This window comes from Nanorana parkeri, unplaced genomic scaffold (genome assembly GCF_000935625.1).
Source record: "Nanorana parkeri isolate BGI_ZX_2015 unplaced genomic scaffold, ASM93562v1 scaffold883, whole genome shotgun sequence".
NCBI classification, from domain to species: Eukaryota; Metazoa; Chordata; class Amphibia; order Anura; family Dicroglossidae; genus Nanorana; species Nanorana parkeri.
Genome location: NW_017307151.1, coordinates 490727 through 501615, shown reverse-complemented (window position 1 = coordinate 501615; position 10889 = coordinate 490727). Strand labels below are relative to the sequence as shown.

Genomic DNA, 10889 nt, shown 5'->3' with positions numbered 1-10889 from the left:
GGGGGGCATTACTGTGCAAATAACAGGTGAATAATAGGGATGCCTATCTTTTTTAGCAAGGAAAGCGATGGCAAAAAAAAAACCTTTAAATCTCCCTTGCATACATTTGCTTTCCACCTGAAGCTTCTGTGAGCTGCACTATTCATGGTTTTGTTACAATCAAGTTTGGGTGATTTCCCTATCGATTTGCTGTCCACGTAGGTGGTGCATTTATTGTGAGATCACCTATAGCAGGTAACAATATTTCAAAAAGCTGAAATTATAAAAAGGAAATGCTGTAGTGGACTAGGTTATGGCTTATCTTTGTGTGATGCATTTCAAAGTATGAACAATATTCTGACTTTGAAAGAGCAACTTAGAACAAAAAAAACCCAGTATCTTGTCTGTACTGATTTAACATGCGCATACAACTTTGTATTTTGCACCACTTTATGTGCGTAGTCTGTGGACTGCCATTTCTGAAACAAAAGGAAGGAATGTTCATTTCTTCATGTTCTAGCTTGAAAGCCATCTGTGTCAATGACTTTAAGCCATACTATATACTCTTCTTTTGCTGGTATAGGGAGTTGGAATGTTCTTTTGGCCATGGCTGCCCAGACCAGCGTAAAGATTCACTGTTGTCTGAAAAATGTTTTCATTTAGACAGGGTGGACACAAATGTTGGGCTGATGTAATTCATTGGCAGCCGTTTTCCATTGTTGCATAATGGTACTTGCTGTCAATGTGTTTGATTGGCGAGAGACACAGAGTGAAGCATAAAAAACGTTTCTTATGAGGCTCTGATGTAGAAACCAGAAAATGAAGCTGTTTTTAATTTACTTAAAAATACTTCCAACTAAAGTAGATTAACATGTTAATCGGTTGTATTATTAATTTTAATGGCTCTCCATTAACTAGCTCATTATTTTCTAATAGGAAATTCGCTTTCTAAAGCTGCATCTGCATTTAATTCTTAAACCTATTTTTTACCTTGTTTTCATGGTATGGTATTTGTCCTAAAAATTTGTTTACTGAAATATCCTGTGTGTTTAAAAAAAAATAAATCTGTTTTTGTTTAGGACTATCGGCTCCAAAAGGCAAACCTCCGCCACTTTTGGCAATGCCAACAAAAAGACCTCCGCTCCTTGGCTTTCCACCAATGTCTCCTGCAAAACGACCACTCCTTGGTGAAAAACCAGGTCTTCTTCCCACTCCTGGTAAGTTTTTTTGTTAGTAAGACATTATCCAATTAAAGGTAAATTACTTTATGTAACAATGAACCAGTGGCGACTCTAGGAACAATATTTAGGGGGGGCACATAAGATACCACAGTCAGATCTGGGGGGGCACTAATAATTTTCATTGCATGTCACAACCGATGGGAGCCGAGAGCTGATTTAAATGCAGATGGCATCTGCGTCCTGCAGCTGCGACAGAAGCTGCATACAGCGTGTGCTGGTTACTACTTAAACTGGCGCGCTGTGTGCAGATTCTGAGAAGATACGCTATTAGCATAGCGATGAAGCCGGCTGCACATTTTGCATCGCTCCCGCTACGCTAATAGTGTATCTTCTCAGAAGCTACACACAGCACGCCGGTTTAAGTAGTAACCAGCACACGATGTATGCAGCTTCTGACAGCATGGGAGACGGGAGGCTGCACTTGTCGGTGGATCCAGGGATCAGAGGAGTATAAACAAAAAAAATATTTTATTTTGTTATGTTTTTTTTTTTTAAATGCGTGTGTTCGCAGGGTCTGGGGCCTTTAATTTTATGGTGGATTTTTTTTTTCTTTCCTTTTTCTATCATATAAACTAAGCTGCTGTGCTGTCTCCCCCAGCCCCAGGCCAGACACCAAGCCTCAACTGCTGCTATCCCCCCAGCCAGCCCCAGACACCTCTCACTTAGCTGCTGCTGCTGTTCCCTTCCCCCCCCCAGCTCCAGATCATTGCAGGCTTACCAGTACAGTGACTTGACTTCACTACACACAGCCATCAAGCTCTGCCACTCTGCTGTGAAAAGCTCCGCGGCCGCCCCTGAGAAAAAAAACCTTCCTGCACGTGGGCAGGAGGGTACCAAAACATCAAATTGGACGGGGGTGTCGTACCAACTGTTCCGTACGACCGCGGCGGACCCTGCAAGGACCAGTCACAAACACCTTGCCGATTCCTGGCGGGGGGGGCACACGGGGGGCAATTGCCCCCCTGTAGCGACGCCACTGCAATGAACTAAGCAGTGTGGCTCAAATTAATGGCAACCATTTGAAAATGGTTATCTATTTGTCAATATTAAACTGTTCACTGTTTAGTCATATATGTTGTTGTTATGATTGTTAAGTTACTAAAAGCTCATTGGGCCTACTAAGATTACTCAATACCAATCAGAATATATATTATATCAGAGACGTCCATAAAAGGAATTGTGTGTCCAAAAAAACAAACAAACAAAAAAACCTGCGCTATCTGCCCCCTATGTGTATATCTACTCCTACTGCCGACTAATCAGCAGAGGAAAGTGACAACTAAAATAACGTTGAATTTTATTTAACACACAATCAATATATCGGTGAAATAAAATCAATAAAATGTATCAGACAAATTCCATAAATTCAATGGTGAAAAAAAAGGGAATAAGAGTCCATGTGGTGTTAAAGTTCATCAAAATAGTAATATGGATCAATTGACACCAAGATAAGTGCTCTTTATCTCTGTGTTCCACCTTCGTGTAATCAGTCTCTTTTTGTCCACTCACGAGATTCTCCCGTTAATACAAACGATTGTTACAATGTCTCCTCCACATCCTATTTCCCTGGTAGTAATAATTTTTTTCGGATTTCACTTTTATCTTTTCTTTTGAACAATTTGTTTTATCCTCTCCATATATAGATAATCTCCTCATCCCCCGAATATTATATCAATCCAAGGTTAGATTATTCAGCTATGCAAAAAACACTGCACATAGCATAAAATCCTTGGATACATTTATTGCGCAACTACAAATAAAACGACTTACATGATAACTACTGTAAGACATCGATGTACAAACAAATCTCGCCTCAGTCTTTTGCAAAGACATGTTTTCACCTCCCCGCTTTTCAGTATACCGCTGTCAGATGTGACACTCAAATCAATGACGGGGTGGCTGCATTTTTATTTGCATTTTTCAAGACCGGGAATATTATGATAGAGAGCAGAGTGAGCAAAAACATGACCTCCGTGTGCTACTGCTACAATTTCCTTGTCCATGCTTGAGTGTGTGCTGACCCATTCTTTTCTTGTCCATTGAGGGATACAGGAAGTTATCTACTGTCGAGTTATGCTGCCCTGCCACTGGAGGGTTGTTCACTGGAAAAACAAAACTGTAGTCCAGCCCAGGATTTTCCCCTCATTGCCCCATATGCCATGCATTTTGCTAGTGTCCCAGGAGAATGGAAGTATTTTCCTCGGGGAAAAACATCTTAATCATATTGTTTTTTCCCCCCAATTCTTTAATCCTTGTGCATTCAAGATTCCTTGTTGCTTGACCTGGTCTCTACAAGTTAGCCATCCAGATTGGCCTTTCCTTAGCCTAGTTTTAGAGTGCCATACCTGCACTCTGCTGGACTGGACTTAGGAGTGGAGCACGTTCCTGGTCCAGAGCTTCTAACATTGTCACTGTGCTTGCTCTGTCTTTGAAGACTCGCTCTGTGAGTAGGCCAATCACTGCCGCACGGTCACAACCTGTCTGTATCTAGACACAGGGGGGATAGTCCCGCTGCAATGGGTGTCCCCAGCTCATGCTTTCCTAATGGTTCCCGGACAACTACTCTGTACCTTCTAAGGGCACCAACATCTGGAATCCTGCTACCCTATGGTTATATCAACTATCTATCTCATCCAAGTCATTCTTGGCTCTGTCGGAATAAGGCCATGCCTTGTCAGGAGACTCTACTGCAGTCCAAATGTATCCAATTCTTTGCAGATGCTGACCGCAGAGGCTCTATGCATGTTCCTGAACCTTCCCCTGTAGAGTCAATTTCTGATCTCCATGTGGTCTTTGCAACCAATGTCCTGGCCTCTGTGACCATCTTTGACTCAGAATCTGGGTCACCATACTCACTCTCACTAGGCCAGTATAGTCTACTGACCAACAGCTAGTATCCTGCCTTTAAATACAGTAAAGAATCAGTTGTCACTATCCTTCTGTAGTAACAAGCAGCCAGCATACTGTTTTTTATAATCATTATTTGCAGTGCATTAAAATTCAATTTGCATCCTTTGTCTTCTCTGTTGATAAATATTCCATGGCTCTCCTCCATCCAAGATCAAACCATTGCTTTAAATTTGAATGCAATATCTACTGTGACCTGGAAACGCTCACCAGATGCTCTGACCCCACTGATCAACAGAGGTTGGGTCACACTATGTGTTCTCTCACCACATCTATACCCACTACAGGTAAGAGTAGATCTCATGCAATATGTGGTACCTGGTGTCTGTCTCCGGAATCCAGAACACCCTGTACCCATTACAGATACCACTGCACAGACCTTCCCCTGCCCCGTTGGGGGTCTCCTCATCCTAGGTGGTGGTGCTCCAATTCTTGTTTCAAGTCAGCCTCAGGAGCTTTGTCCAGCTCTGGTCACTGCCCTTTCCCTCAGCAATTATTTTCCCTTGGGCCCATTAGTGGTACCTAGTACCCATCAATGTCGTCATCCCCTCTCCTCGAGAGGGACCTTCTGGCCTGCTCAGTCAACTGGGGTCAACACTGATTGTTCCCCTAACCAGCAGGGTTCTGAATCCTTAGTTTAGCCTCTGCATACCAAAGCTTTGACTTTGATTCAGAATGTTGGCTCCAGTGTCTACCCTAGAACCTTCTTATGGCATCCCCACTGTGGACAGTCCGGCGACCTATGAAGAGATCAATCTCTGTGGGTCATAGTTAATGAAATTCCCCTGATTGGCTACTTGCCTACTAGATCCAGTCAGGCCTGGTTTTGTCAGTGATTGACACTGAAAACTGTCAGGGTCCGGCCGGTTACCTTATCCAGCATAGTTCTTCGGCAAGGGGAGCAACAGCTTGTTCGACATCATGACCCATGCCAATAACCAGGGATCTACCCATTTCTCAACCTTTGCAGGATTGTTGGGTGAGGGCCAATCCTCTCTGAAACACTTACCTTCTCCCATCTCTTTTAGTCCTATCTCATCTCTTTAGTCCACTCTTGTGGGTTTATTACCTGAGCAGACTTATGCCTTCCTACTATGCATCACATAGTTCTTGACATGATTGCTCATCTTTCCTATTAAACAGCTGATGAGGACTACTCTCCCCATCTCTGGGCTACATTCTGAATAAACAGAACAGGTGATTCCTGTACAGTACAAGACCCCTCTTTGGTCAGGTCTTCTGGTTCGGATACTGCTGGGCACCATCTAGGTACTGGTGTGTCTTTACCACCCAGGAGGAACAAAGTCCTTCCTTGACAAGAGAGGCTGTTTGGTTCTTGTTGTGGACTAAAACATGGATCTTATGCTTACCTGTGCAGATTCCCTTAAGGGTGGTTCTCTGGAGGCCAGTTCTTCCCAACTTGTAGCTTCTAGACATGAAGAGGAGCGGTTCATGTACCAAGTAGCATTCAGACCCTGTGTGCAGGTGAAGGGATATTAAGAAAGGTACCCCTATTACTATGGGCTGTCCTGGGCAGGTCAAACTAGTCTCCTGCAGCAAGAGGGAATGCCTTAAAGAATTTGTGGGACATGTCTACCTGGGGTTAGGCCCCTCTTCTTTGGCCGATTCACATACTTGTGAAGTAAGCCTTGCTAGTACGTTTGTTTTTTTTTAATTCACTCAGGCATATATACATCACTGTCCTGGTACAACTCCTGTTGCTGCTTGCGCAGATGCTGCTGTTTCATTTAGATCTGGGGAGTCCAGAGCATTTTGGTGGTCTTCCCTGGTAAATCTCTCCTCGCTTGATCCCTTACCTTGTTGACAGGTTGGTTTTTTTTTTTCTTTTTCCTAACAGAATTTGTTTCATCATCCCTTTTTGGTGGTTTGGGGTTGACTAGCTGCTCACTTGGGCCATGGCTCAGTGCTCCTATCTGTGTTGAGCCCTTTCTCTCTCTGGTTGGTGACCATTTTATTGCTTGGGCATTAGGTTGAATTTCTTTTTTTTTTTCCCTCTGTTTTGGCCTTATCCGGTGTCCCATTCAGGGGTTGGTCCTTCCGACTGCTCTTTGGCTGCAGGAAGTCCCCAGTTATTTTTTTGTTGGGCCTGTTTGTGGTTGTTTTCTGTTCCCCACTCCTCAGTTGGGCATCCTCCAATGGTGGATGACTTCCTGCGTCCATTAATAAGGAAGAGAGAAACGAGAGTATTTTTGTACTCGGCATATAATCCTTTTCTTGGAGTTCTTTTGAGGGACACTGGTTCCACCCCCTCTGTGCTTGATAATTAAGTTTGTACTACTTTCTACAAACTGATGCGGGATACTCCTGGTTTATAGATATATTTTTTTTGCCAGTGTCCAATCTTTCTGTAGGCGGCAATAATATTGGACAGGTAATGCTTTTCTCTGTCTCTCAATCGACTCCAGGAAAATAATTTTACGGTGAGTAAAAAAAAATCCTATTTCCTTCCCGATCCTCAGTCAGATGCATACTTCTCCTAAGGCAATCGGATATTCCCTGGATTAACACTCTCCCACCAATCTCTGTGCTGCTTTTTCCATTTGTCTCACAATTTTTGCATTCAGTTTTGTAATCTAGAAATACTAAGAATCTTCTCCGCAGGCAGTCTGCCAAATCTGGCCCTAAGGCTCTAGTATTCAGCAGTCGGCAGCATTTAGAGCAGGGGCGCCCACTATTTTTCATCTGGAGATCTACTTTTCAAATGACGAGCTCATTGAGATCTACCAACGAAAAAACACCTGCATTCAGGGGCGGGAGGGGGCGTGGCGGTGCATTGAAGTCAATGGCACTGCAGCCAGGCTCCGCAGGCAAGCCCCTCGCCCACAGTGCGATCGACCGGATTAGTGCCTGTGTTCCAGTCCAGTGAGATCCGCAAAAATGCTGCAAGCACTATTTTTGCAGATCACATTGGAGCGGAATGCAGGCACTAATGTGCCTGCGTTCCGAGTGCGGGCGATCGCAATGTGGGCGATGCCATTGACTTCAATACAGCTCCACACCCCTTCCCGCACCTGAACGCAGGGAGTCGGCCGGCTTACATTCCAGTGCGCCCTACATGTCCCGGCGTCCTGTCCTCCCGTGGTGCTCGTGTGGCTGACGTTGCACATGGGGTGTCCTGCACCTTTCCATCTGCAGCGTCTGACACATTCAGCCAGCAGCCGCACGAGCACCACGGGAGCATAGCCGTAGCCAGCTCCTTTTGCGCTGAGGCAAGAAAAAAAAAACAAAGTTTTTTTCTAATTTATTTTCATTTTTTATTTTTTTTAATTTTCGTGATTTTTTTTTTTTTAACTCTTGGGTGGGCTTTGGGGAAATATTAGGGGTCTAAAAAGCCCCCTGATATTTCCCTTTTAAAATAGAAAAAGAAATTGAGGACATAAAGTCCTCAATCTTCTTTTTTTCTGCAGCCTCTATTCTAAATGAATGGAAAGCACAGAGGCTTCCCATTCATTCAGAAAATATTTTACTATCAAGCAGTTTCTGAATGGGGAGGAGCCTCTGTACAGAGTGCTTCTCCCCATTGAGAAACTCATGAACGGGACGTGATGTAAATCACATCCTGTTCATTCATTTATAACTGGGGACACAGTACTATGTGTCCCCAGTTATTTACAAACACTGGAGTGATCAGACGATCGCTCCAGTGTTTGTCCTGCACAGAGGATTGGTACATACTACTGACATGTACCGATCCTCTGTCCTTTGTCCTAGGACTTAGTGAACTGGTAAAGGTGGTACTTTTGGATCCACTTTTTGTTAAGTACTGTGCTTTAGCTCAATACAAGAGGATGGAACCCATATCCACACAGGCTGACCTCTGATAGAGTGCAGTTAATATTTGTCATGATGTGTGCCCATGGGACCATGCACTATGCCGCCTTAACGTGATTTAAGCTGGCAGTAAGGGCCTTGTTGCACCTCCACTAACTGTCATGAGTATTCAGAAGTGTATGATGGGTTCCAGGAGCATTTTGACTTATTTTTCTTTTTCATGGGTGTCCTGGTAAGTTCCATTCTTAGTTATTTGCATATACAGGTGAAACTCGAATAATTAGAATATCGTGCAAAGTTCATTTATTTCACTAATGCAACTTAAAGGTGAAACTAATATATGGGATGGACTCATTACATGCAAAGCAAGATAATTCAAGCCGTGATTTGTCATAATTGTGGTGATTATGGCTTACAGCTCATGAAAACCCCAAGAACCCCAAATCCACAACCTCAGAAAAGTAGATTATTACATGCAATCAATAAAACAAGGATTGTACATAGAACAATATCGGACCTCTGAAAAGTACAAGCATGCATATGTACTCAGTACTTGGTTTGGGCCCCTTTTGCAGCACTTACTGCAATTACTTTTGCACGATATTCTAATTATTCGAGTTTCACCTGTATGTGTCAGTGGTCACTTTGTTTCCAATGAGATCTACTGAGTAGCAGGAGTTTGTAAAGTCACAATAAGAGTAGATGTTTTATCTATCAAATATATTTGAATGTCAGCCCAGCACCTTTTGGTTAAGCTTCCTACTTCAAACTGTACAAGTACAGTCTTTGTCATAAATGTAAAAAAAATTAGACCAGATTTATCAGAAAGAAATTATTCCGCTCTCGAAGTAGAGAAGAAAAAATGTCCAACCTTGTATACATTGCGCTAGTTTATTACACTAATTATTGTGGTCCTGGTTTTCCTATATCATCCCCTAAAAGTTACTTCTATTTGATACTAGGAAGAGTTGCTGTGAATACTAGTAGCTGTAGCCAATAAATTATTAAGGAAAACAAGGAAGGATCTGGAGTCGAGAGCTGCTATTCGTAACCCTGTTCTCATTTACGATTTGGTACAGTAAAACTAAGACTGTTGTCTAGGAAGGCATATCGTACTGCTGTGATAATCTTTTGTGTTTTGTATTTCTTCTCTTGACAGCTATTTCTGCAAATACCAATTCACACCTCTGGCCAGTGAAACCTAAACCTTTACTCCAGTAAATACAGAAGATCCAGTCCTGCCAGCGACTATTGTATGTCCAGTTGTACTTGTAATTCAGTATTAGAGCAGTGCAGCAGTAATGTGTGAAAGTCCCTACATTCCTATAGGAGTATTTTTTTTCCCCTAATGATGGTTACATTTTTCCTGTCTGGACAGTGACAAATTATAATTTTTTGTGCAGTGCAACCATATCTGGTAGCCAGCAAGTTATCTTTGTTTTGTTTATATAACATTTTGATTATTTTGTCTGTTTCTTCAGAGAGAAAAAAACTTTTACATAACTTCTTGTCTGATCTATTTGTTTGTGAAAAATTATATACATATATATATACATTCAGCAAAGCTTCATACAGTAATAGGGTCAACATTTATTCAATTTATGATCAAGTATGAGCAACCATATCCATGCTTTTCTTTTTAAAATCGACACTTTAAAAGGAGCCTGTGAGGAAGATTTGTATCTTCAAAAATAGGTCAGCCACAGAAAGTAAAGCTGTCCATATATTCCCCCATCCACCCTGGGAATCCCCACTGATGGCTATTGTGTTCAGCTGTGCCTCACTGGATGCAGGCTCTGTTCAGCCAAAAATTTCCGGACCTACGTCTCCAGGGAAAAGTTTGAAAAACACAACTAGGCTTTTGCAATAAACCAATAAGCATCCCGACCGTTCATCTTGAGCTTTAAAGTGGAACTATGTGCAGAATAAACAATAACACAGTATATGATGCTGTCCCTCTTTTATTCTATAGGGTCTTGGCATTCAGAAAATATATAATGTTGGGGGGTTTTACATCATTTTCAGGCCTAAAATGTGGAATATAACATGGGTGCAAAAATTGAAAAAAGGGCCTCAGTCATGAAGGGGTTAAAACAGCAGTCCTTGTTTTTCGGAGTTTCCTGTTTAATGTAAATTCCATCTAGTAGTCCATGTAACACCTCTACACAAGTTTGTGAAAAGGACACCGCTCACATTCGTATGCCCCAACTCATCAGTCCCATCCAAAAATGCTGGCTGCAGGCCAACGGAAGCATGCTATGGCTGTCACCAGTATTCCAATGTATGTAAAGCCGCACTTAACAGCCAGGACCTCATTGTAAAAAGGTTTATTCCCAGGAATCTACAATGTTGCAGTGCCTGTGGATCTGGTCATGCTTCTAACATTGTAGATTCCTGGGGATAAACCTTTTTTATGTTGAGTTCCTGGCGAGTGCAGCTTTACATACATTGGACCCCCCTTTACACAGGTTGATAATTCTGCTGTCCAGGGGTGGCTACATTGTTCCACAGATCTAGTTGAAGAGTGATTGTGGCCACCCTAAGGGACCGTTCACGCAATCTCCAGTGCATTCCAGTACGGTTAGCTGCTGGAACGCACTGAATTGAATACTGTGAGCCTTCCTGCGTTCTGGAGTCGGAGGGGGCATGGCGGTGCATCCAAGTCAATTGCACCGCATCCACACACCACCGGACTAGAACGCCGGCAAGCTCAGAGTATGCAATCCAGTGCATTCCAGCTGGAACGCACTGGAGATGGTGTGAACTGGCCCTTCGACAAAGTGTTACTGGCTGGCTCACTGGGTGAAAAAAAGGTCTAAAAAGGAAAACTAATGCCAAGTCAGTTGCTGCTCTGCCCACTGTCTGGCCTCACAAACTGTTTCTGAAAGTGCATATTTGTCGTATATGCCCTGTAAAAAATGTAAGCAGATATTTGTCTGCACTTGATATTTTTGGGCACGTAAGAGTTGG

General features: G+C 42.8%; 1 protein-coding gene across 1 annotated transcript in view; it reads left to right on the top strand.

The window, feature by feature from the left end:
* LOC108794663 overlaps positions 1–9420 on the top strand; it is a 51878-nt gene extending 42458 nt beyond the window's left edge. Inside the window, exons 11-12 of the mRNA XM_018565747.1 lie at positions 1059–1196; positions 9079–9420. Coding sequence (XP_018421249.1) covers positions 1059–1196; positions 9079–9140 — 200 coding nt within the window. The 3' untranslated portion in view covers positions 9141–9420. The remainder of the gene's footprint in view (positions 1–1058; positions 1197–9078) is intronic.
* The last annotated feature ends 1469 nt before the right edge of the window (positions 9421–10889 follow it).